We start from the raw sequence: 26,900 nt of genomic DNA on the forward strand, positions 1-26,900 counted from the left end.
GATGAGTTACCAGCCGATAGCTCTGAGACCCTCGGCAATCCCGCCACATCAAACCTTTTTAACTTCGCAGTGGCTAATCAGTCTCAAAGGGACTTGTTCCTCTTTAGCTGTTACCCCCGGCAAGAGTTCAGGGACAGATTCTGCCAAGAGCTGAATGTCGTTTGCCCCCCAGGACCCGACGAACTCGGTGTGTGTCACCATCAGTCCTGGCTGTGCCAGGTGTCAATCACGTTGTCTGAAGGGGATGTCTGGGGAGGAAGGGGATCGCAGGGGCTGCTGCGTGGCCTCAGGGGTGGGTTATGTGCGTGTCTCGTGGTTGTACAGGTTTTAATAGCTGGCACTCCGTGTGTCCCGTGCTAACTTCTATGGACGAAGCTTTTGCCTGCCCGCCTTGCTGTCCCTCGCAGCAGTGTCCTTCAGGAGCGCCAGCCACATGGCAGCCCAGTCCTCTCAGGGCTTTCATTTGTTTGTTTTATTCCTTTTTCCGCCCCCAGACACCCCCAAACCCCCTCCTCTTGGGGCCAGTGAAGGCACCATGTACCAAGTACCTACTTAATTGCGTTTCCTCCTGACGCAGCGTCTTTCCCCTTGGTGCCCACAAGGCTCAAGCGCTGGCGCGGTGAGAGCGATAGCATTTTGCTCTCCTTCCTCGTCCTGGGGACACTGAGGAAGGGGGTGATTAATGCAGGCTGTAGGACAGTGCTTGCTAGTTAGAGCCCAGAAGGTATTTGCAGTGGTGGTCCCCTGCCTGTTTTAAAACACCTGTATTCAGGACTGGCTGTACCTTCATTTTTAGCTGGGGAGAGGGGTGGTAAGTACCTGTGGCACCTTAGAAGCTTTGGACAGGTCTTGCTGTGTCATCTCTCCCTGTCACCAGCTGCCATTCAGGCCTGTGGGGCACTGAGCACACCATTAAAATCATTAGTTTGAGTGGTATTTTGTCCTCTCATGCCACAAGGAGCTTGACAAGCCCAGGCATCTTTAACTTTGCTGCTTCTGAACGGAGGAGCTGAAGGGCTGAAGGAGCGAGCCAGGAATGCCCACTTGCGTTGTTGGCCGCTGGTGATTTTCTGCCGAGATGATAAGTCTTTAAGTGTCCCTGACCCAAGTAATGCCTTTTGCAGAGCAGCTGGCTTGAGGGACCTTGCCTGCAGTGGGGATGGAGCAGTGTCACGCGAGTGATGGCACTTCTTGCTTATTCCAGGCTCGAGGCTGGTTGGGCTGGTTTGTGCTGAGACGGTGTGTTTGCTCCCTGCCTGGGACAAGGACACATGGCAAGGCAGACCTGCGGGCAGGACGGGCAGAGCGGGGCTGGCTCTGCTTACAGCGGAGGGCTGAGCGCAGGGAGGCACTGGGGGGTGCAGGAGTGACCCCGCAGGGGGCTGCAGTGGGACCACACAGCTTGAGGACGTGGAGGGAACTTTCTCCATCCAGGCCGTGGGCTGTCACCAGGTCAAATCATCCCTCTCACAAGGGTATCAAGCTCCAGCTTGCTTCCAGGTGGTTGTGTTGCCCTCGTTGCTTTTCTGGGAAAGGTATGCAATCACTCAAGCTCCTCTGATCATTAGGAACCCTCTTTTAATTTTCAGCCTGTTTATTTCTGGCTGGTTTATATCTATTTATTTTTGTGCCAGTGCTATCATTTTAGCTTCAAAAGCTGTTCTACCTCTTTGCTATGGACCTCCTCCACCTGATGTATTTATACAGACCAATCATATCTGCTACAGAAAAATCCCAAGTCCTAAAATCTCTTTAAGTCCTAGTCCAGAGCCTTAACAATAGGATCATCTTATCCATGTCCACGTAAAGCATTTGATTATTTTCTAATACATCGCAGATGAATATGTTTTCTGTTTTTCAGAGGCTCTTTATACATAGATAGAGATGATTAAAATCACCTTGACATCCATCTTGCAAGAGAGGGAGAGATCTGACGATCCCAGACATCCTCTGACACATTACACTTCAGAAACAGCGAACAGCGAGAGGAGTCAATTAGCAGCTTTATCATACTGCGAGGGGGACAGTGGTGAGCTGGAACAAGCCAGGATGGGGTGGAAGTACCCTGGCACATGGGAGTGTTTGGCTTTGGTGCTGTGTTAAAAGCAAGGTCAAACCCACTGCACTGTCAGAGGAAGCAGCAGTCAATTAGTCTCAGTATGCCAGCAGGGGAGGGACAAATTTGAGAACAGCGAGGGCTGTTAAAATTAAAGTTAATCTGTCACTAATCTCTGGTTGTGAAACCTGGGAGAAAAAAAATAAGGCAATGTTTATGACTGATCACTTGCTCAGAGAGGCAATTGCTGCAGAGGGTCTGCTGTTTAGCAATCACAGCAAGCGGCAAGCACCTTCGTGCAGGCTTGGGGAGGACAGCTGGGATAAATCCATCCCATCACACTGATGCAGACTCTGCACAGGCCAGCTGGAGCTGGACTCCCTGTCCGTGAAGAAGTACATGGTAAATCTCCCAGTTTGGGGCAGCTGTTCCCAGAGATGAGTCCTGCGCTACAACATCACTGTGATGCTAGGAGCTCAATGGTAGTTAACTCACACCATGCGGTCAGGAGAACAGGATGCCCGAGATCTGCCCTCAGCGTGCTCCGACCCACCGTCACTGTGCCTCCGTCTCCCCGTCTGCCAGGTGAGGCTAATAACCCCCCAGCACCTCTCCCGCTAGCAGGGAGCCTCCGAGAGTTAATGCTTCCGACACTTTCAGAAGTCCTTGCCATGACGGGTGCTTTTAGCAGAGCATTATTAACGTTGGCGAAGGGGCTGGGCTGACACTCAGAAGAACAATCTCTGTTGTGTTATCGGGAGTAAAACAAGCCCCTGTCCCCCGCCAGAGACTTGGCTGGCTCCGTGCTGCTGCATCCCGGTGCCTCGGCTCCAGGCAGGGACGGGAGCAGACGTGTGTGATGTCCTTTGCTTTCCCTACCTGCTGTCCTTCCGCAGGGCCGTCGAGCATAAGCTGTCCTGTTTGCACTTCCCACTGCTCCTTGTGCCTGCGGCCACTTTTGTAATGGCTTGTGAGTGAGTCACTTGGGCCGGGTTTGCACCCACAGCCAGGAGAAGGAAGGACCCGGCCCTTTCCTCACCGTCCAGAGCAGCGCAGTCTGCCGACAGCGTAGCAGCACGGCTGCGGTTTCAGGTCACGTTTGGCTCAGATGCACAAGCTGAGAAGTGACTCTGAAGTCCTCGAGCCATCAGTCATGCCAGAGGCAAAGCGCTGCCAAGAAAAACAACTGAGTGCATGGAGTCAATCCTGGGGCGGTGTAAATCAGCGTGCCTCCCATTCATTTCCATGGGGGTGCATCCGCCTGGCCCGTAGCTCTGCATCATCTTCCACCCACCCCTTTGAACATAATAAGATTACTCTATGACGGAGGAGAAATCGGTTTGTTCCTACCACCCTGACAACTGTGGCACAGCGAAAGAATAACCTGCCTCAGACCCACAGTGCCCGAGACAGCTCGTGTGGGTGCAAGGGAGCCAGGAACAGATTTCTCTGGCACCAAGGCTATGGGGAGCTGTGGAGACACCCCTGAATGCTGGGGACACCTCTTAGGGCTGTGGCGGCTTGCTTCGGTGCTGTCAGAGGACTTAGGCTGTGGCCAGCAGTCCAGCACACAGCGGGCCGGGACCTGATGGGGCAGTGAGGCTTTGCAGGAGAAGAAGGAGAGAGAAGAGGTCTCGCAGGCATCTGGCCTCCCTCAGCTGCCGCTCTCTCCATGAGAATAAACAGAGGCTCTTTTAGGGAGCATGAGGAGAGCCTGATCTGCATGCTCTGGACGAGCTGCTGGAGGTGCTCATCCTCCTGCCCAGAGCTCTGAGGGAGGGAGATTAGGCTCTTGAAGTTAAAATTAGGTTTTGCTGAATATTCCTCCCCCTGGCTGAAGGCAGTGGCTTGTTGCATTGCATCACAGCTGAGTCACAGTGTCCTCCCAAGCGCTGGGGGACTGGTCCTTGCCACCGGTGGTGGTGGGAATTAGGTTTGCTGCAGTGGCACTATGCTTGGATGGGTGAATTAGGCTATGCATGGAGCCACTGGGTGTGACAAGCCTGAATCAAACTGTTTGGAGGTTTTTAATCATAGTAGTTGGCATCCATTGTAGCAGATAGAGGAGATGAGTCACGGCGCAGCACCGCTGAGAACGTGGCTTCGTTTCACAACCTGCCACCAAGGTGGAGCTGCTGCTCGGGGCTGGAAGGCACCTGCCCCGTGTCAGCGCTGCTGCCCTGGGGTTGCAGTGGAAGCTGCAATACTGCGATACTCTCTGTGAAGTGGCATTTTCCTCTGAGGAACTCACAGTGCCTCTACCAACCTTTAACTAATGACAGCGATGCTCACAGGACAGCAGGAGGTTTTTCTTGCTTTCAGGCAGGTGAAACCTTTGTTGCAGAGACAGTATAAGGCAGGACGGGAGCTGGAGGCAGGAACCCCCTCTCCCCGTTTCTGGGCTTTCACTGTGGATCACAAGACTTCAGCACTCCCTGAAGTTCTTCGGAGCCATGTCTGTAACACACAGCGCCTGTGTGAGGAGCTCAGCATCACCAAACCTGACCCTGCAGTGTGCTGGTGGGGGGGTCCCGCTGCGGGACGGTGCAGCTCAGCCAAACCCCGGCTCTGGCATTGCCTTTCCTGCAGCCTTCTGTGAAGCTCCTTTTGTGCCCTGTTCCCTCTAGGAGCTGACCTCCAGAGAACTGAGGAGGTGAAGGGGTCAGGCAAAATGTACCAGGCTGAGAGCAGTGACCAGGTCTTCCTCCCGCAGCCACGACCTGGCTGCCATGCCGTCGTGTGAGGGACGGCAGAGGCTCCCAGCGCATCGTGCTGGGGGGATGAGCGTGCAGGTTTGGCTGTGTGGGCACCGCTGGGTAAGATGGACCCATCTTGGTGGCATCTGGGGACCACGCAGAAGGCTGCTTGGCTGCCGTGAGCCCCAGGGAGCTGCCCACCACAAGGCTTTCTCTCGGTGCAGGGCTTTGCCGCAGCTACAGGCAGGACACGTGGGAAGGCAGCACCCGCTATGAGCAGGGACAGGTTTTTGGCATCGTAGTGCAGGTGGGGGTGTGCCGGGGCCGTGCACCAGCGGGTTAATCTCTCTGCCGACCTGTTGTGGGGGTGCATTGTAAAGGTAATGGAGTGTTCATAAACACCTCTTCCGGGGCCAACTTGACGGTTGTCAGTCACCAGAGCCATATGGCGGGTGCATACTGTAATCTGCCCTGTAAATTCCCTTATTGTGTTGTTTATCTCTCCAGATCGGCCACTGGCATGTTTCTGAAGGACTCAGCATGGACAACAGGATCTTCTCTTCCAACATATCAGACAGTCTGTTCAACACCACACTTATTGTCACCACCATCCTGGTAAGTGGGTGGGTCACCTACCGTTCCCATTAGCTCCTCGCCAGCCCAACGCTTAGGGGTGTCAATCAGCTAGAATATTACTCCCTCCTCCTGCCCCCTTGGCCCCCAGCATGCAGCATTGCACACTGATTTCATAAAAAACAGACAATCAAATCTCTAATTACAGCGCTGAGGACAATTCATGACAGTGTAATTAAACTCAAGTTGATGTTTCATATGGAAATGATATTTGATGAGTTCAGAAGCAGCTGGGGAGAGGACTGGGATGGGGCTAAGTTACCATTTTACATTCATCTCTGAATGATGTTCTTGTTTTGCGTACAGCTGGTAAGTTGGAAGGGACAGTTGTCCCTTCTACCCACAAAATTACTGAAATTGGCCAAGATGGGTACAACCTCTGTGGACCAAGAGTTCACATCTGCAGGCACCACTGTCTTTATTTGACAAATTCCCCTGCTAGGGGCTGCCTGTCCCATGATTTTTTCCAGTGCCTCTGCTCCTTCCTTAAAGATGCTCAAAATCCTGAAGAACTGTGGGCATTATTTCCTCGTGTCCCACAAAGTTTGGTGAAAAGGGGGACAAGCTGGTGAAGTGGCTCTGTTCCAAGGGAGGCTGGGATCTGTATGTCCTGCCATAACTTGGAGCAGTCACTGGGCTGCTCCAGCATATGCCAGTTGGAAACAGCCCCCAAAGCATGATCCCTTAGATCTGCTTCATATCCTAAACCTCCAGCACATCCACGACACAGCAGGAGACGGTGAACACCAGTGCAGAAACAGCTCTGGTAGCTTTACACCACCTGGGTTCCCAAGCAATCAAACCAACTTTCCATATCTCTTATACGCTGGTCGAGAGGGCTGTATTGGGACGGGAGGTTGGCCTGGGTGCTCTTTACACGAGCCTCTGCCGTCACAGCACTGCCAGAAAGCCCACAGCTCTGCCCCATGCTTGGCGCCGTGCTGGTGGGATGCCTCGGCTAAGATGGGAATGACAGCTGCCCAGTTTCAATGCAGGAAAACCCTTACTTAATGCTGAAGTGGAACCATCAGGAGCTGGAAGGCAATGACCGCTACGAGGGCTTCTGCGTGGACATGCTGAAGGAGCTGGCAGAGATCCTGCGTTTCAACTATAAGATCCACCTCGTTGGTGATGGTGTGTATGGAGTCCCTGAGGCAAACGGCACGTGGACAGGCATGGTCGGGGAGCTGATTGCTCGGGTAAGTGAATTAGCTGCTCTTTTTAACTGCGCTCTAGTGGGACTTGGCAATGTCCGTGCTTTATTAAGTGCTCCAGGATGATAAGGATGGATGGGGGTTTTAGAGGGACTTTTACCAGAGGATCTCCATTTAATGTGTTATGCCAAATGGCAGGCGTATTTGTTGTGTTGATGTGACAGCGTGTGACATAGTCAGGCAGGAGTCGGGGCCCCTGGGCATTCTAGGGGTGCTCACTTTGTCGGAAGGGAGGCCTGGGCTCCGGGGTCCCTGTGTAAGACCTTGATACAGAACGGAGGATTTTTTTTCCCCCAGTGGAAAAATTAAGGAAAACTCAAAACAGGAAAACATGCAGGCTCTGGCAGGGGTTGGTAGGAGCTGAAGAAAAATTACAAAAACACGCTGTTTGGGAGGAAAGCAAGTAAGAATCACATTTCTACCCAGAAAAGTTTTGGCAGATTCATTTCAGCTTCTTAACTTTGAGCGTTGTTTTTGGAGAGTAACATTTTTTGTTTGCTTCAAGTGGGTGCATCAAGATCTTTTCACGGCTCTGCTTTGCGGCGTTACTGCACAGCAGCTAGACTGAAGGATGGATGCTTTTTCTGGGTTTGACAACAATTCTGCATACATGTGTGCTCAGTCAGCCTGTACCCCGCTCCCTCCCTGCTCTTTGTTTTCCTCCGCTGCTAAAGGTAGTCCTTCCCCAGGGATCCTGAAGCTTAAATACAGTTCACAAAATGCTCTGAGATCCTTAGTAAAATAGGCTTAGCCAAAGCTAACATTAAGATTGATGGTTATTTAAGCCAATACTTCCTCGCTCACCGATTTCTACCCTGCCTTGTTATTACCGAAGCGCCTGTGAGAACCCAGTGACAGTTTCTCAGCTGGTGGCAAATCCGCAGTGAGGTGTATTTATGATAATCCACACCACTGTGCGAGAGGAGCCCCTGAGCCACCCCATCATTATCCTCACAACAGCAGCACATCCTCCTGCACAGTGGAGGGGTGAGGGCCTGAATCCGTGCCCTGTGGCTCTGGGCAGGGCTCTGGGGCTCCTGCCGCAGCTTTCCTCCCGGCTGTGGCGATGCCCACTGGCATCAGGCTGCTTCTTCCCTGGGTGGCAAAGGGGACCTGGCTGATGCTTGTCCTACCTTAGAGGCTTCAACTGAGTGTCTGAAGACAGGTGGGAACAGCTCTAGGTCTAGAAGACTTGCTGAGGGTCAGGGCCCTTCCCCGATGGAGCCATAGCTCTTGATGCCAGCTGAGATCCCACCTCCGTCTGCTTCTTCTAAAGAGCCTTCTGTACGGTTGTTTGCAAATGCTCTGGGCTATTGGCATAGTTTTTATACATCTCTCCCTCTCTCTCTGTGTATATACACACACAAACACACACTTAGAGTTCTGCAACGTTTCTTTTGGGAGGCACGAAGGAAGGCGCAGAGAGCAGCGTGTGATCTATGCAAACAAAGGAAGGGAACAGCCATCAAATTTTTGGCCTGCTAACCTTGGCAGTGCCTCTCCATTAAATGGGAGCTTCTGGATGGTTCTTTTTCTTTAGCAAAAGTGTTTTAACTTCATCTTCACATAGAAGCCATTTGTTTCTTCTGCAGCTCGAGCCTTATTTAGGAGGATTTTTACTTCTGCCTCAGCAGGGCAGAGCTGGCAAAGTCTGTGTGAGGCTGAAGCAAAAATTAGAGAAGAGAAAAAGCTTTCTCTGCTTTGTTCTTCCTAGGCCCTTTAGAGTCTTTGTAATGGTTTTGGTGAGTTTTTGATCAGTCCCAGGATCTGGCACTTTGGATCAGGTCAGCCAGGGCAGAGCTGGACACGTGCATGCTGTGGTGTGTGTTCAGGGTTGCTTGGGATGTTGCTTTCTGAGGCCATTTCACTGCCCAAGGGGTTCCTCCTTCCTTGACAGCCAGCCCCCAAGGGGGGTTGTCCTCAGTTCCATCCGCTTGTTCATCCCCTATCCCATTTCAGGACTGCTCAAAGCAGAAGGTACAGCAGATCCTGTGTTGGGTGCACACATTCCTCCTTCAGTGGATTTATCACTTTGGTGCTTTTCTCCATACAGCCTTTAGCACAGAGAGGGCATCGGCTGGGACACAAACCTGTCATGGGTCAAAACTTCCCAAATCCTACACAAAATGAAACCTCTGCACCTGTCTGTGTGGTGCTGTATTGTTGTAGGAAGGTGATTCATCCTTGACCCTGATGAGCTGTGGGAACGTAAAGTTCGACTCGCATGCACCTAGTGTGCAGGACCAGGTGGTCAGAAAATTATCCAGCTCCATGCAATACCTTTCCACTACAGTTTCTTTTTTTCCTCTGTTATGCCTCTGTGTCACTGAATCTCTGCAGAGCAACTATAGGCTTTGTGGGAAAAGCGTTTCATTTTATTGCTTCTAAATTAACCAGCTATTGATTTATTCTTAAGTGCTGAAAATTCTATTACAGCTAATTGTGCACTGTGATATGATTGAGAAGGATGCTATATGAACATAAATTTGTTGTTGACCCAAATTCACCAGTACATATCTTATCGACCTGCTCACAAAACTAATTAAGAGCTAAGGAAGAGGGGGACCACCGGGATGGCTTGGGAGATTAGTGGAAGAGCTGTAGAGACTCCTGTGTCTAGGTCAGCAGTCTGACTCGTCATCCGATCAGGAAACCTGTACACTTTGTGATCAGCTGATGGAGATTTGGCTTGGGAGAAATCACTTAGAAGGACTCGAGCCCATTCTTTAGTGAGAGATGTCACAAACTCAGAAACACTGAGCTAATTGGTCCCTCTGTGCATGCAGGGCAGGGAGGCTGAACACCCTGCTCATTCCTTGAGCGAGCAGGGGAGTAAAGCCGCTCTTAGGCCAGGGTGGATTTCCCCCGTTAGCATTGCTGGCTCTGGCACAGATGACTGCAGCCTCCAGCAGTTCAGCTGACACCGTACACATGTGCTATCTGTAACAAGCAAACAAGGGGGAACAGCAAATCTTCCGGTCGTCTCTTTTTTTGCCATCAGAGCCTTAGGGGACAATAGGGCTGGAAGAGTTACGTCTTGCTCCTTCCCGCTGCCGTACGGCGTCTGGCTCAGAGTCCCTGATGGTTGTCTGGTATTCCCTGCTGAAATGAATTCACTGGTCTGATACAAGCCAACGAATGTATTTGCAGGGCAATGTGACAGCCTTCTCCTTGTTCTGCCACGGCTGCCTTTGCTGTCTCGGTAGTGTAGTGCCGTGGTGGCTGTGCTCGGTGGCTGTGCTCAGTGCCTGTACATCAACTCGCAGCAAGCTGTTGGCGCTCGGCTGCCTTGCTCCTCCCTGAGGGAGATGGGATTGTGTCGGAGAGATCCCTCAGCAACAGTTTCTGAACCTACCCATCTCGGGAATGCCCCTAGGGAACAGAGCTGAGCTAACAGGAGATGGTGCGGTTTGGTTTTGCCAGGAAGTTTTGTTGGCAGGAATCCAATGCTGCAGTTTTGCTACAAGACCTCCCAGAAACCTCCCTCAGAGGATCCCTCTGAGCCAGCTGGGACCAGTGCCCTGGCTGGCTGGGTACCAGCGCGAGGCAATGCTCCCCTCCGCAGAGGACCCATCCCACTCACCTGCAGCAGGGTTCAGGGGACGGGAGGGACAGAGCAGCCCTGGCAGAAGCACGCTTTGGGCAGACTGGCCGTGTGTTCTGTGCAGCCTGTATCTGCTGCCCAGGCTTCCTCTGGCATTGTTTAAATAACGTATCACTTTTGGTGATGGTAACAGCAGATCCATGAGTGCTTCCAGGGCAAGCGTATTTGGGTGAGGCTGGTGCTGCTGTAGAAGGCACCTTAGGGTGCCTGGAGCGAGTAGGAGATGACTGGGGACAGCATCCTCCTGCTCTCCCCTTCTGCACAGCATCATATGGGAGTGAGATGTTGTGGAATAATGCTACACCTTTGGCGTCTGTGTCAGTGGTATGAATCTGGCTGGGATCAGCGGTGATCATAGCTCTTTCTATGTGAGCTCTAAGTGAGGGAGATGAAGCTGTCCATCTTCTGGCCTCAGGAGCAGCAACACCAAGAACTGAAAGGACCATAAAGCTTTGGGGTGATGGTTTTTTCCAGCTTGCTTGCTGGTGATCAGGTGGTGCTTTACAATCAGAGGTCCTGTCCCTTCAACTGCTCCAAAGATAGGGAATGGCAGGAAGGGAGAAGATATTTCAAAATTGGCAGAGTCCTGCTCTCCGCTCGGCAGTGGGTGTTGGTGTTCAGCAAGAAAAGCTGTGCGTGGGCAAGGGGAGGGAGGGGGAGTCTGTTTGCACGCTATCGCACTGGCAAGTGTGACATGGGGGGGCTCGAGAGGGTGGGAAGTGAGGAGGCGTGGGTTGTTGAGCAAACACAGAGAGGGTATGGGCAGAGAGGTTTGCATCGCGCTGCTGATTTTGCCAAAATCACACACAGGATGGTGGGTGTGGTGTGAGCTGGTTAGGTCTCACTGCTGTTCCCTGTGGGCTTAGGATCCCCGTTCCTGGTGTTTCGCCTTAACTGGCTTTTGCCATAGGCACGGTGAACACCTGGCACAGACTTCTCCCTCCGATCTGTAGAGATCGTCCAGGTGAAGAAAGATGGGTGAAGGCAGCCTTGAGGCTGACATCTGTGATTATTGCTGGTCATCCCGTCCCTGACTGTGGCTTGAACGGAGGGCTGCAGCCTCCAGGGTTTTCAGGCTGTCACTTTTCATATGGCAGGATTCATACACGTCCTTTAAAAAAAACCCAAACGCTGGTTTTGAGTGACCCTCATCTGGCCCTGTTTTTAAATGCAAGAATATGCATCCGAGCACACAACCTGGCTGCTGCTCACTCCATCACAAGGAGCTGCACAGCCCAAAATAGCTCCTGTCAAATTGGATGAGCAGCTGGAGCAGAAGCAATCAGTACATTGATACAGCAGCCGAGCCATACCTGTCGTGCCATGGGACAGATCTGCAGATGCAGGGAGACTGCTCTCTCACTGCTGTGGTGGTGCGGCAGCTGCTGCCCAGCTGAGCGGGCTGCAGCCAAGCTGCCCTATGGTGGCTGCTTCTTATTTCACAGAGTTGCACAGAATAGCAGAGGACCTCCAGAGATCATCCAGTCCAACCCCAGCACAGAGCAGGGCCGCCTCCAGCCGGGTGCTCAGTACCGCATCCGGATGGGTTTCCAGTGGGGCATCTTCAGCAACAGTGCTGATGCGGATGGGTCTGCAACGGGGGCAATAGCTGGTGGTCAAGTGGGTCCTGAAGACTGAATGCTGACTTCAGCTTTCTAGAAGACCCTCCAAGCACGGGGGCAGTGTAAGAAATAGATTTCCCTGACCTTAGTCATGCTACCAGTGGTCTGGGGGTAAGGATGATGCTCTCATGTGCAGCCAAGGGATGCAGCATCTGAGGTGCTGTTCAAGTCAGAGTCTCTTGCCGCTCCTGGAAGAATTCCCTTCCTTGTGGTCCTAGAGCTGTCCTTCAGGCTTGTTTCCTGCACGTTTGGTGCAGAGACAGCCCCAAGCCTTTTGCCACTTGGACTTTCTCACTGTGTTTGGTTTCCGTAGCTTGACAGGAGGCGGTTCCGGCTGTGGGACTGGAGCAGGGCCGGGACCCCTGCGGTGGGAGGTCAGGTACCCCCGCGGTGGGAGGCTGTGGCGGGATCCTCTCTGCCCAGGCGAGGGCTGACGTCAGGCCCCATTCATCACCATTAGCGCCGAGATGAGCCTTGTCAGCATCCGCAGCGAGGAGGCGGCCGCCTCCGCCGGACTGGCAGTCCCTGCAATTTGCTTCTTAAGTCTGCTTAATTGTTGTTCCTCTTCGGGAGCCTGGCTCAGCCCCCGTGTTTAACATCCTTTCCAGTGGCAGCCGAGCCTGTATGCTAATGCGGGCAGATCCCACGGTTAATGCCAGGTACGCTGGTGGCAGTTCAAACACCAGCCCACCTGGGCTTCCTCTCACCTAGTGAGAGTTTGGCCTTGTTTAAGCAGTGTTTTGTTAAAGAGATGTCCGTCTCTACTCCCAAAATGCTCAGGGTCTTTTCCTTAAGCCTATTTCACACTGACATTTATAGCTGCAACTGTGCTGGAAGGATGAAAATCAAGCAGTGTTTGGCTCCTCTTCCCTCCATCCTTTGCCTCCTGTTTTCCCTCTCCCCAGGGCCGGGCTGCAGGCAGAAGCACAGAGCACAGCGCATTTCTTCCCCAATGCATCGTCTAGCCTGTAAAATGCCAACTCCTACCCGTGCTCAGGTGGGGAGGGCTGGAGAGCGCTCAGGTTTACAGAGCTCTGTAACTAAGACACACTGACCTCAGTAAATCGCAAGAAGTTTTGTGAACGTCAGGAAGCAAAGTAGAAAGCATGAAATGGATGATGTTCAGGCAATACATTGAATGCCATTCCCAGATCAAAGTTTATGACTGTCAGAAATCAGCTCTTAACATGCATGGCTTCTGAGCCTGCAGGGAGAGAGCGCTTCGGCCACGCACAGCCCCGGTGAAAGCCCCAGGAGCCGGGTCTCCGCTGTGGGGAGCGCTGGCACGGGGGCGGGCAGGTGGGCGCGTGCACAGGGCAGGGCAAGCTGCGAGCTGCCATCGCTCTGGTGCTGGCAAAAGTCCCGAAAGGACAAAAGTTGACCAGGCAGGGCATGAACAGGAGGAAATCGGCTCTAATGGAATGGCAGGACCCTCTGGAGCCAAGAGAAGGGACCTGGGCACAAAACCTGTGTGCCTGGGGAAGGCTGCTCTGCTGTGCTGAGTTTCTGTTCTGCAGGCAGCGGGGTGGGTTTGCATTTTATTTTCCATAGGGAAGAGCAGCTTTCAGGGTGTTGTTCCCTGCGTGATCTGGAAGGGTCCCAAAGGACCATAGTTGGGGGATTAACCAGAGCGCACAAAGTTCCCTGATGACACCCACGTCCCACCCCTGAGAAGGTGGGGGCTAGCCACGGATGGTGACTTAGCTGGGTAAACCTGGGGGCCACCCCACCGCTTTCAGCAGTGCCTTTGCATTGGCCCTTCTCTGGGAATGGAAATGTCCTCAGAGCTTTTGCATGAAATGCCTTTGATACAGCATATTTACCACCTGTTTAGCCTAAGACTTTGCTGGTAGAATTGTGTTCAGTTTGGAGAACTGGGAGAAGAAATCCATTGTCAAAGTAAGCTGTATCTTCACAAGGGGATTTGCTGGGAGAGCTCTCCCCAGGACAATAGTACCTGCAAACCCTTTTAAGTATAGACAAGAGAGGTTTAGGAAGCTTTAGGCTTTCTTTGTGGATAAAATTCCTCACATGCCATGTTCCACGGATGAACTGATCCCATTTTAGTAATCTGCTGGTGTTTACACAGGGCTCAACTGCTCACACACCACATTGTGATTATTGGTGCCTTTTAAAAACACTGTGGGTAAATGGCTGGCTGGGCAGAAATTCTCACTAGCTCATAATTCATTCCAGCCAGAACCTCCTAGGAATCTCTAATAGCTGCTTGGAAACGATTGCAAAAATCTGGCACGAGGCTTGTCCAATAAAGCAGTCCTGCACGGACTGTGAAATATCACCTTCTCTGTGAGCCCCCTTACTGGGCAGGCTTGCGGATCACCTTGCCTTTCCTTTCCCTCTCCTTCATCCTGCAGGCTCCAACAGTGCTGCTCTTCCCACATGCAGCTCCAGCCTTTCACTGGCCCTTCCTCCCCGCCTGCCAGCACATGAGTGCGCCAGGGGCAGAGGAGGGGAAGGACCCCCTGGCAAGTCCCCTTTCTCTTCAGGAAAACAACGCAGGGTCAGAGAGCATAGCAAGTGATGCACGCACAAATTTGCCTTTCTATTTTTTTACAAGCAGTGCACGGATCCAGGGAGATAAGCTCTATATTTTACAGGGTCTTCAGGCCTGGTGGTGCCTTGGCTTCTGCACAGACCTTATGCAACTTAGGGACAGCAAGTGCAAATAGCTTTTCTTCCCACCCCTTTCTCTTTTTCCACTTGCATAATCATCATCTTGCAAAGCGGGCAAACAAATGTGTAAGGGAATGGAGGAGGTTTCATTTTTACAGAAAGCAATTGCAGACATTAAAAGAGCTATAATAATAAAAATAATATTTAAAATTCAAATCCCTTATCTATATTACAAGGGTATTAACATTGGAAGAAATAATTTTTATTTTTTTCCCCTAATCTCTTTGCTTTGCAAGTCAATCTGGAAATTTTTATGCCAGTCCTCTGAATTTTTTGGAGACTGATCTGCAAGTTTGGAAGTCTGGGGTTGACAGGCTTGTAAACTTCATGACTCAGGGTACGGGAGTAATGATGCTGCTTTGTTATGCTTTTCTACCTGTGGCGCTTGTAAGTAACAGTCTTGTCTGAAGGGGACAGCTGTGTTCAGCAGGGGCTTTGGAAGGGAGAGGATGTGTCTTTAGGGTAGTACAATAATTGTTGTCTTGATGGCTCCTGTTTTGCCAGGAGCATTCTACTAATAGAAGGGGCAATCAGGCTGCGAGCCCTTGGGGCAGGGGCTGCTCTTTTGTTCACTGTCAGTACAACCCCTAGCACCGCTGGCTCCCCACTGCTGGCAGCTTTGTGCTTTTCCAGCCTGTAAGTATACAGATAAGAACGCCCAGGTGAGGGAAGGAAAAACGGGGAAAGTGGTCTGGAGCACAAGGTGGGTTAAACTTTGGGGTGTGTTTGAGCAGGGCTTATGCGAAACCCACTCAGGGAGAGGGATTCAGTAGCACAGTCGGAACTAGTGGACATCACCAGCAACACTCCCGTGGTTTCCACAGAGTGTGGGTTTTGCCCCACAGCAGATGCACCCTGTCCCAGAAAGACGGGACATCCATCCTCCAGGACTGGGTGTCGTGTGTGGTCTCGGGCATGGTGCTGCAGCTTTCGCTGCTCGGCGCCTTTCCCAGGCTCAGGGTTCTGATCTTCTCTGCTATCCTTTCTCTCCAGAAAGCTGATTTGGCCGTGGCGGGGCTGACAATTACCGCGGAGCGGGAGAAGGTGATTGATTTCTCTAAGCCATTCATGACTTTGGGAATTAGCATCCTCTACCGAGTTCATATGGTAAGAGAGTTATTTTATAACCTTTTATGTCCCTCTATTATTTGCATGCAAACGTGCCTGGTTATAGAAGAAAAATGAGTGACTCGTAAAAATATTTTGGTTGCTTATTTAAGCGCAAACATGCTTTACCTTTACTTCCTCCTTTTCTCTGTCTTTCTGCCTTTGCTGCCAGCTCAGTGCATTCTTTTCCCGTTGTTCAAACCCTGTTGGCTCCCCTTCCCCATCGTCCCCAGGCACAGGACACTGGTATCAGATCAGGGCTACCAGGGGAGGTGTGGGTATATGGCAGCTTGTGTGGCTCTGCCTCAGGCCTGGCAAAAGCCTTAGGATGGCTTTAGCGTGTCGCTGAGCCCGCCGTGGCGAGGTGTGCTGGAGGGCAGGCCAGGCTGGATGGGCGCAGCAGCACGGCTGGGCAGCACCACCACCACAGCAAACCTGGCCGGGAGTCACCGTCCACTGGCACTTCGCGGGGAGGCTGAGCTGGGACAGCGGCAGGGTGCACCGAGCTGGTGCTGGGGCCCAGATCAAGCCAGGAAGATATCTGGGATCACTTTCTTTGCTGTGACCTGCTTTAAATGCTTTACGCGCAGATTGGTCCTCTGCTTTCTTAATCACAGGCAGGAAAGGGGAAAAACGGCGCTGCTGGGTGGCCCAGGGCACCGTCCCGGAGCAGGCAGGGCGGCAGGCTGAACTCCACTGTGGGCAATTAGCTCCTTGCCCTGCACGGGCTCAGCCTTCTCATCTGCCTTCCCTCAGCTGTTTGGTACCCTAAAGATCAGCACGCCCTGCAGCCCAAGGAAGGCATCTTACTCTTAGGGCGCTCCCTGCCCTGCCCGGGTCCTCTCAGACCCCCTTGCTTCTGCGTCGGCCAGGGAGGAGCGAGAAGGGAGGCACGCTGTTGGTCAGCAGCTAGCTCTGGTTGTCACTCCGCTGCATTCAATACTCTCTTGCAACTCGGGCGGCAGCAGCGGCATGGTTATCCACTGCCGCCCGAAAGGCAGGTCGGGCATTCGGTGGTGGCTGTTTGGCAACATGAGGGCTGGTGGCTTGGAGCAGGGTAGCTGTGAATGTGCCCAGGGGATTCACATGTGCAAGCGTGCACGTGGCGTTGTGTCGTGTCTTTGCTTAGAGGCAATACTTGTCTTAAATTCTCGTGGATTCTCTTGCATTCCCATTTTAGTTGTTCTAGCTTCTTTCTGAAGCTCAGGAGACAACAGATTTTCCCCAGCTACGCCCATATGGGCCAGGCAAAGTCCCCTGTTCCCTGGTGTCACAGGGGGCGAGTTCTGGCAGCCAGGTCCTTTGCATCAGGATGTCATACTATTCCCAGTCTGCATTTTGGAAGTGTGCTCTGTACAGTGCCGAGTGTGATGCGAATTACAGTCTTGGTTTCCCATCAGCTCAACAATAGCAGCCAAAAGGATAAAACAATTTTAAAGCTACTTCTCCCAGCCCCCCTCTCCATTCGGAAGGCTGTTAAGGATGCAGCGTTTGGTATGAACATAAACAAACTTGCACATACATCTCTGTGCTGTGTGGCTTCTGCCAAGAACAGACAAGTAATTAAAATCTAGTTAAAATTCTGTTTCCTCTGGTACGTGCAGAAGTTAGGATCAATGACTTAACTGATCAGAAAGGGTCAGACTCTTCAAGCTCCAAGAAATAAAATGTAACCGATGTAACCGTCCCTTCCCTGCTACACGTACTCTTCAACAGCATCAGCTGCCCCGTGGATCCGGGAGGTGTTCCTGCCAGCATCCCTCGGCTGGAATTATAATTGAGTTTCTTCCTTTCTCGCATACACTTCTAAAGTTTGGGGATTGAGTCCCGTGCATTCTCTGTCTCCACTTTACACCGTAACCTTCAGCAAGTCCCTTAAGGAGGCATCATTCCCTGAACAGTGTGAGGCTGACGGTGCTCCCTCCGGAGGGAAGACGGGAATATTGGTGCAGGGTTTGCATGTGATCTGCTTTATAAGTGCAAAGCATTTGCTGCTGCTTCTGCACGAGCTCGATGTAAATGTGTCTGACACATCTACTTAGAGTGTAAGTTCTTCAGGGCAGGGACCATCTGCTGCTTGCGCTGGTACCAGAGTAACACAACACAGCCATGCTCGGCCTGCCCTTCAGGCATTTACCAAACTGAACAGGATTAATAATTACAGTCCTAAAAAGTGTTTGGCAAATAGTCCCCTGCCATCAGTCAGGACTTGGTCTTCAGCTGCCTGATAAGGACCCGGTTAGGATTTTGGGTGGGGAAGCTGCCCAGTGACCCAGGCAGGCTGGCACAGGAGATGCAGGGCATCTCCCAGGTCTGGTCACCCCGCAGCGAGCCCTGCTTTGCTGCGTGCAGGCGATGAGGCGCGATGGTGGGGCAGCCTGGGCCCCTGCCCTCCCCGGGAGCAGGGAGCTCCGAGCTCCCCCTTCCTTCTGCAGCACTTGGCCCCTCCTTGTCCAGACCATTCCTGCTTAGCTGGGGGAGAGCATCTGCGAGCTGTGTGGTAATTAACTTATGAAACTGGTAAATATTTATTTAACGAGGACAGGCAGGATAGCTAATTGCTGTGGTTTCCCTTGAAGGACGGGTTTGCGGAGCGGGGCAAGGCAGCCCCACAGCCCATCTGCTCCCGGCCCCTCCCTTCCCCGCCCCGATGAGCATCTCTGCAATGTTGGAAACTGCAGCTGACGTACGTTGATCACGGCGCAGAGCAGCCATAGCCTAATAAATAACCATAAATAAATCTCTTGCTAAGGAGTTGCCTCCACACCCTGATCTCCTCCCAGTGTGATGACATTTTATTTTAATTTCCATGTAACTCCAGTGGCAAGTCATTTCTCCCCCCTTTCTCCTTCCCACCCCGCCAACCCAGCGACAACAGTGTGTGTGTCTCTTATCACACGTAACCAAATATGGCAGCTTTAAATGGGGCTGTCATTTTTCTCAATTTCACTTGTGATATAATCAAGGATGGATTTCCGACACAGGGACTCTTAATAGGCTTTCTCACTTGCAGGCTGCTAAGAGAAAAGGCTTGCTTTGTTTTATAATATTCCCATTCTGACCGGCTGGTGGGACCTGTGGAAGGCAGGAGGCAGGTGACACTATGGCAGGCAGGTGACACTATGGCAGAAGCAGAAACCAGGTGCCCAGTACCACTTCAGGGCAGAGGGATGTTGAAAATCAAGTTTGTTTGTACCATGCACATACTTTTGCTCACATACCTGCCTCTGTGGCAGGGAACAGAGGAGACTAACTAGCACATGATTCTGCCTCATTAGCCCTGAAAGTCTTTTCTATGCTCTGTCTTAAGATGAGAAAATGTAGATTTGGCAAGTATGCTGGAAAAGCTGAGTTTAGGTTATGAGAACTGAGGCTTAAAGTGGTTCTACTTGATTGCTGCAGAAGACACGAAATGGAAGGAGTGAATGAATAGCTCCTTCATTCCAGCCAGAGGAGGCTTGACAGCTGGGGCAGAGGAGCTGAGCACCCCTCCTGACAACCTGTGCCACTCTGCCAGCAAGCCACCTGCCTCACTGACGCAGGGATGGAAGCAACTGCTGGCCCCAGGCATGGCCAGGACCATGGTGCTTGTTGGCCTGTTAGCTGTGGACCGTCTGATGACCCCAAAGGATTCACAGCGCAGGATTCACAGCAGCGTGTGCTTGGGTTTTGCTTATCGACTCCAGAGGAAGGGCTCTGGAGAGGGAGGGCTCTGGATCAGATGTGGTCATCCTAGAACATACACACTTTGTTCCGGTGAGACCGAATGCTCTGCAGTTATACCTAGCACACATCAACGTCTCTGCCTTCCCAGCCTGAGTTTTCTTGCTTTACTTCTGACTTAGAGAGACAAAAGAGAGTTCTCTTGCCTGCCTTTGTTAGGGACAAATGTCTATGAGAAATGACATGGGTTAGGGCTGGCTGCTTCTGTGAGAGGGAGCAGGCAAGCGCTGGGGTCCCTTCGGACCCTGTGTGCGTGCACAGGGCAGGCAGGGAGTTGTCAGGTCTCTTACAAACCTGAACACAGACAAATATAGGACCGTGTCATATAGCTCCACTCCTCCTCCTCTTCCCAGATGTCCTGCAAATTCAGGCTCTTCGGTCGCCAGTATCTGTCCAGAAAACTGGTTCTCTCGTGATGGAAAAGGAAGACTTTCAAGAACAACTGAAGAGGGTAAATGAATCTCTCCTGCTTCCATCTGAGGATTTGCAGGAGGTCTTCATCAATTATTGGACATTTTCAACATTTCTATTCCAGGAAAAATAGCTCTTCCAATTAACAAAGCTGTATTGGGAACAGCTAAAAATATCTGACAGATTCCAGATATTGTCATTCCCATCTTCAAAACAGACACATAAGAGAGAGTTTGTGCCCTCCGTGGGAACAGAATATCTTTATTCTTATCCACAACTGTGAATGAAAGGAATATGTAGCAGCAGCCTGAAAATTACTGTAGCTGAAAAGAACCAGAACTACTACTACTGTAAAGTCACAGGAGAGAGTCATTGCCAAGCCTGAGACTTAAAGCTTCCAACGCATTTTCCTTAATGAGTGTAATTTATTGACAAACTGCCCCAGAAACGTAGAGAAGACATCTAAGCCTTAATTACAGGAAGGAACTTTGTTGCAGGAGCATCTCATGAGGGAGCCTCGGCTGAGGCACCGCCAGTGCCTGGGAGTTTGATGCCAGGGAGGGATAAGTCACCTGGAATGATCTGCTGCTCGAGAACCTCCAGTTTGCTTGGCGGAGGGCAGGCAGTAAAGCCTTGCAGGTTCCCATTGCCTCATTTGGTTCTTGAGGGTGTAAACACCTGTGGAAGAACAGAGGCAGCTGAGGCAGGTTAGCTCTAGATGAAAAAGGAACCAGGCACCTGTGGGGCATCCAGAAAAGCCATGCAGTTGCTAAGGAGAAGAGGTTCAAGGATGCTACCTTTGGCATCCTGTTGGCATTGAGAGGTCCGTGATCCTCTGGGCGGGACTGGAGGGAGTGCATCCTGGAGCTGCAGACCACTCATGAGATGGTCTCACCTCTCTGAACTAGTGGGAGGAGCTCCAACAAGGTGAGCAAAGGTCGGTACTGGAAGTGAGTTCCTCCAGGATGCTGAGGGTGTAGTCTCCAGCAGCATCTCTGATTCTGAAGGGGCTTGGTTTGGGTGCAGATGCTGGCTGTCGCAGGCATTTGTCTCTCTCTGAGTTTATGGGAAAAATATAAGGAAAAGCAGAAAACAGCGGAAATTGACAAAAAAAAAAAAAAAAAAAAAGAAAAAAGGAAAAGGACAAAAGAAGAATGTAGTATCTTTTCACTTTTTGTACCTCACCTGCTTATACCAAGCACAATAAGGTAAAGCGGTAAGGAAAAGATCTTATCTTAAAGAGAGACTCTGGAATTATACCTGGGAGAACCCGAACCTTTGCTTGGGAAGTGACTTTAAATTAATCTGAAAATGGATGCAGGATGGTCTGAACCACTGATTCTTAACTCATCTCTTTTTGTTAAAAAGCTTAATAAGCTTTTTACCTAAATGTCTAAAAATGATAATGTAGATCCCAAGCTCAAGCTCATTTAGTCCACGAGGATACAGGGGTAGGATGCAACGATGTGGTGGGTCTTTACATTGTGCAAGACAGAGTTTGCTGAGATGTTACAGTCCCTCTGGAGCTGAGAACATCACAGTTTCCTAGATATTTTTAGTAGAGGAAGATTTTTGTGCAACAGCTTAGCCTTCAGAAGAACTACCAAGACCTTGTAAAATTCAGGTTCTGCATAAGATAGGAATACTTCAGTAGTAAAACTGTTTTTGACTAGAAATGGAATTTCTAGTGCTGGTCTGAGACTGGAGAAAGGGAAAAAAAAAAAGCAGCTATGTTTCCTGGGGACTTTTGTGAAAACAGAAAATTATTCACCACCTTTGGATTAAGCACAGCTTTAAAATATCAGCACTCTGGTCTTTGGCTCTGGGTTTGCAACGGCAATTGAGGTGAGGTGTTATTTATTACCAGCTATTATTAGTTTATGTGGTGTCACAGACAGGCAGCGTAAGGCATCGGACTAGGGAAAAATGAGGCCTCTGTGTGTCAAAGATGATCCTCAGCAGAAGCTTTTGTGTAAAGCAAGCAACCTACAGCGGAGCAGCTGCCATGCTGCAAGTGCTGGGAAACGGCTGCTGGAGCGAGCTGCATTGAGCAAACAGTGATAGACGCTTTCAGCACACAACAGAGCAAGGTGCCAGTAAGAAATACACTGACAGCCTGGCCGAGATGCGATAAAAGGCTGTTTCCACTCTGACTTTACAGTAAAAGCCTTCTCAGGAGCTCTGAGTCGTGGGCAGCTTCCTGGCTACATGTGCTTGGGGGAACTGTAGAGCTTGAGGTCTGGTGATGCCGGGACCGACGGTGGTGTGGGGCAGAAGATACAGGCTCCTGTGAGCAAAGGGCTCGCATTCCCACGGGGTTACCGCAGGCCTTTAGCCCTGCGCTGGGAGCTGCATGCTTTTGCTGGGAGTCTCTCAAGAGGAGACGAAATGCCTGAGATGGAGGAGCATTGCCCGGATTTGCAGTGTTTGGGGTAGAGGGGCATACCAGGGGTGTGCAGTGCTAAAACAAAGCGCTTTCTGCTCTGCGTGGGTATTATAAATTGCACAGGAAGCAAAAGAGCACTTCTTTAGTCCTGTGGCTTGTGCTGTATTTCCAGCTCGCCCATTGTCGCCCACAGTGGCGCTGAGTGTGGTCGGAGGTAAACTAGCGCTCTTCCCACCCCGGAGGGGCTGCGTACGCAGAGCTGGTGGTGGCGGGAGAAGTACACTCACCAGAAAGTTAATCCTCCCTTTGCACAAATTGTGCTACATTTGACAAGATTTCAGTGGTGGCAGTGTCCTTGTGAAAATTTAAGGTACTTTGAGAGAAGATCAACTTGCTTTTATTAGCAGTGAGGCCTTATTTTTCAAGGAAAGGTGGTTTGCTGAGAAAAAACAGGAAATTCTGACGCATCCTGGAGATAAAAATATCATGTTCCCTGAGATAAAAGTAATAGTTTTATTGAGTTTTGTGGAGAGGAAGCATTTCAAGGCTGAAGAAAGCAAACCAGAAATATTGCAAAAGTATCTTTTTTTCTTTTTCTCCCCACTCTGCTTCGTGCAAAGGATCCCACCCACCTCTGCGCTGAGCGTGCTCTCCCAGGGGAGCCCCCTCCTGCCCAGCAGCCATGGTGTGCAGCCTGCCCGGGTGGGCAAGGGCTGCGGGTGGGGGGCTCTGCGGGTGAGGGGTGCAGCACATCCCACCCTGGGGAGGGCAGAGCGCTGCGATTGTCTCGACTCTTCTATCAATTCACCTAGTTCTTTGCCTGGAGGAACGAAAGTGGTTGAGGTGGGCAGAAGAATAGTCTAAGGAGGTGAATCCCAGCGAGGAGATGCTGCAGGACCCGGTCATTTGTTGCATTTGCTGTCACCTCTTTCCCCGGCAAGGCTTTTGCAAAGCCCTGTTGATTTCCCTTCTGTCGCTCTCATCTGTTGGCAGCGTCAGGGCAGGTGCATTTCTGTCTGTTGTTTCCGGGTGAACTATTTAATTTGTAGAAGTACAAGCAGGTCAAACTCCTTTTTGTTTCCCTTCCAGGGCCGCAAACCTGGTTACTTCTCATTCCTGGATCCTTTTTCCCCTGGCGTCTGGCTCTTCATGCTGCTCGCCTACCTGGCTGTCAGCTGCGTCCTCTTCTTGGTCGCTCGGTAATGTGGCTGGCGGTGCCTTTTCCTTCCTCACGGTGCCATCTAGCGTCCCGCTCCCGGACCCGTGGGGGCGTGTGTGGTGAGGGGCTGGGGGGGGGACACTGGGGACACCCCCCAGGTCAGCAGTGTGGAGCGGGCAGTAAGGGGGCAGATGCCTCCCAGCCCCCTGCCCTCCGCCAGCTGGGGACTGGGGCTTTGCTGCTGAGCGCCCGCGCAGGCACGTCACCGCTGCGTATGGCAGCCCTGGGATGGCCTGGGAAGGGCTGGGATGGGGCAGCCAGGAGCAGCGTGCCGCCAAGGAGCGTACTTGGCCACAGCGGAGGGTGCCGACGCGGAGAGCTGCGTAGGAAAGGTGGGAGTAGGGCTGGTGCTGGGCAAGTGGTGCTGCTCTCTGTAGATGCTGGATCTGCAACAGATAAAGCAGCCACGTGTCTTGGACGGGGAGGGTGGAGGCTGGCAGGTACCGGCAAATGCGTTCAGAGATACGAACACGAATGCCAGTAGTGATGTTTGGTTCCTCTGGCCTTGTAAAACCCAGTGTGTACAAAAAAGAAAATTCATTAATATCTTTCAGCAGCTTCTTGGTTGATGTGCAGAGCCTCACTTGGCAGCTCTCAGTTCCGTTTCCCTACGACTAATTTAAATCAGCCTTAAAATATATCACTGAGTGCTTGTGGGCAGCGTGTCTCCCATCGAGGCCCCGGGTCCGTGCTCCACTGCTGTTTTCCCTGGCCTCCTAACAAACGGCTTGTGGCTGGTGGCATAGATGGGCCTTTTCAGACAGAGTTGAACCGTGTCCCAGCAGTGTGCACCAAAAATGTGCTCGGGGCTTGACAGCTCTTTCAGGACACAGTTAGCACCCGATCCTCATTACAAAAAGTTGGAACTGTGCTGTCACCCTGTCCCTTAGCATGGCTAAAGTTGTCATCCTGACAGGACTTTAATGGTTTCTTCAAATACTATTACAGCCTCAGAAATGTAGTTCTGAAGAAAACATTGAATAATGCAGTCCGGTGTGCTCTGCAGACTGAGATTTGGTGCCTCTTTAGCTCCCTCCTCATGTTTTAAACATGATCCTCCAAAAAGGTGCCTTTACAGAGCTTCCCGCTGGGGATGGAGCTTTGGACACTGCTCTCTGCCTTTCTCAGCAGTGAGGAGCTTTTGACCCTATGAATTGCAGAAGACTACCGGAGCAGTGTTCTTTACTGCTAGTGCTTGATCCAACCGTAGAAGACATAACCTCTGCCTCCGTGGCATCACAGTGAGGTGGGAGATGCCGAAACAAAAATAAACACCTCATCTTATTTAAATGATGTGTAAGCTGGCAGAGCCCTGCAGCTGTATCAGCAATATCCCCAAAATGACCCCTCCCAGGCACCAGCTTGGTTAACCATTAGCAATAGAGTGTACTGCAGCACAGGAATCAGAAGACTTTCTTAACAACTAGGGAACTGAGGATTGGAAACAGCAAAAAAAGGAGCGCTAGGCTACAGTCACTTCAGTGACAGGCTGTCATCTGTTTCAGATTCCCACCTCTGTCCTGTCCCTTGAGCCCTGAAAGTATGTGATGCTTTGAAAGACCAGTACTTGGCTTCAAACTGGACCTGAGACCTAGACCTTGCCAGGGCAACCATACCTTCTCAGCACAACCATTTGCACCAATACAGTTATTGTTATGAAGGTGTCATGCAGTTGGGTCTCACACACTTCACTTTTGAACTTCCCATTGATGCTCATTATCCAGCAGGGAACATGGCCAGAGATGTTTGATTTCAATTTTACGTCAAGTCTGTGCACATCTGGAATTATTGTTGTGGTTGTCTGTGGCGCGAATTTACACACAGGGCTCCAGCCTCCCTGCAGCCCATGCCCAGATTTTCAGCAGAGCCTCTCAAAACTTTTGGAAATCTTTACAAGAAAGCCTCTGGCTTCTGAGTCTTAGAGCAAGCATTTCACACAGCTCTGAGCCCTGGGCATCAATTGACAGCAAAGAGTTTCCTCCTCAGAAAAATCTGCCTCCAGAAGAGCTAGGGCTTCACAGCTTTTCTGGTTTTTGCTTCTGTTCTCCAAAGTGCCCCATTTCCCAGTGAAATTACTGAGCTACCTGTATCTTGTCATTTTAGATTGACACCGTACGAGTGGTACAGCCCCCACCCCTGCTCACAAGGTAGATGCAATCTTCTCGTGAATCAGTACTCTCTCGGCAACAGCTTGTGGTTTCCAGTCGGGGGATTCATGCAGCAGGGCTCCACCATTGCCCCCCAGGCACTGTCCACGCGCTGTGTCAGTGGAGTCTGGTAAGGAGGTCAGCCCTCCCCTGACGGAAGGCTTCTCTGCAGGTCTTTTCTGGGCAGCAGCAGATGGAGAGGCGGAGGGTGGGGATGGAGACCAGATTCAGTCTGTGGGGAAATCTCAGGTCACCATCTTGAATTTCCCTTTCCCTAGGTGGGCATTCACCTTGATCATCATCTCCTCCTACACAGCCAATCTGGCAGCCTTCCTCACTGTGCAGCGGATGGACGTCCCCATCGAATCCGTAGATGACCTGGCTGACCAGACAGCCATCGAGTACGGCACCATTCACGGTGGCTCCAGCATGACCTTCTTCCAAGTAAACCCCATTCTTCTGCTAATAACTGGGGCAGGGGGTGCAGATGGCACCCGTTAATCAGATTTGGAGGTCAGCCCAGCCTGTTGTGCTGGTTCCATTCCGGTTTCTGGCATGGAGGGGGCTTCTAGAGACCCCTGGCTGCTTGGTTGCACAGGACTGGGTCTCTCTGCAATTTTGATGTGATCTTGACTTTTACATGACAGTCCCCTAGTTGGGTAAGCAAAGAAACATTTGCAGACCCCAGGTAGGCTAGCATAGTCACGGTGCTGGAGTCTGTATGTGTGGTCAGTGGCACTGAAAACAAGTCAGTCAAGTGTATGCAAACTTATGCAGGCAATTTAGCTGAATTTAATTTTTATCTTCCCTGCTCTATTCAGAAGGGAAATAAATGAGTGAATCTTTTCTGCAGTGCTCTGAATGCACAAAGATCTGCTTGAGGATTATTTATTTATTACTTGTTGAAATTCTGAGAGGAGAGAGCGCTTTTCTCACTTTTTCCCCTCTCTGAGTCTGAACTGAATTGAGAAGCCTGAGAAATCTCTCGAGTGAGCCTGAGCTTTTCAGCCCAACTTTACACCCTTCAGGGGTTTGGCAAAAAGCTACTTTAAAGCAGAACGTTACATCTAAAATGAGCTGAACAGAGCCCAAGTGGCTAAGGTGGTTGTATATGAGGCACTCGGTTCTTTTCAGGAAGGCTTTCAAGTTTAAAATCCTGACTGTGATTCTGCACTGCCTGGCGGGTGTGGGAGCTGCTGAGAATTATCGGAGAAGAAATTAGGAAAAGATCCTCTTGTACCATTTGCAACACTTTAAACTGTGTTGGGATCCATTTGCCTCTGGTGTAACGATGGTGGGTTGAATGTAATGGTGGGTTGAGCAGGTGGCTGAGGCTGTCCTCACCACCCCTCAGTTCCTGGCTGCATGAGACCGATGTCCACGCTGGA

At 51.2% G+C, this 26,900-nt stretch overlaps 1 protein-coding gene across 2 annotated transcripts in view; it reads left to right on the forward strand.

The window, feature by feature from the left end:
• Positions 1-26,900, forward strand: part of GRIK4 (glutamate ionotropic receptor kainate type subunit 4) — a 206,275-nt gene that overhangs the window by 173,138 nt on the left and 6,237 nt on the right. For both annotated transcript variants that reach the window (XR_008819147.1, XM_056322866.1), the window contains exons 11-16: positions 5,260-5,367; positions 6,381-6,584; positions 15,513-15,626; positions 23,236-23,345; positions 25,469-25,642; positions 25,791-25,956. Coding sequence is in view for 1 of the 2 variants with exons in the window: in XM_056322866.1 (XP_056178841.1) it covers positions 5,260-5,367; positions 6,381-6,584; positions 15,513-15,626; positions 23,236-23,345; positions 25,469-25,642; positions 25,791-25,956 (876 nt within the window). In the remaining variant the exon portion in view is untranslated. The remainder of the gene's footprint in view (positions 1-5,259; positions 5,368-6,380; positions 6,585-15,512; positions 15,627-23,235; positions 23,346-25,468; positions 25,643-25,790; positions 25,957-26,900) is intronic.

Source organism: Falco biarmicus, chromosome 20, assembly GCF_023638135.1.
Source record: "Falco biarmicus isolate bFalBia1 chromosome 20, bFalBia1.pri, whole genome shotgun sequence".
Taxonomy (NCBI): domain Eukaryota; kingdom Metazoa; phylum Chordata; class Aves; order Falconiformes; family Falconidae; genus Falco; species Falco biarmicus.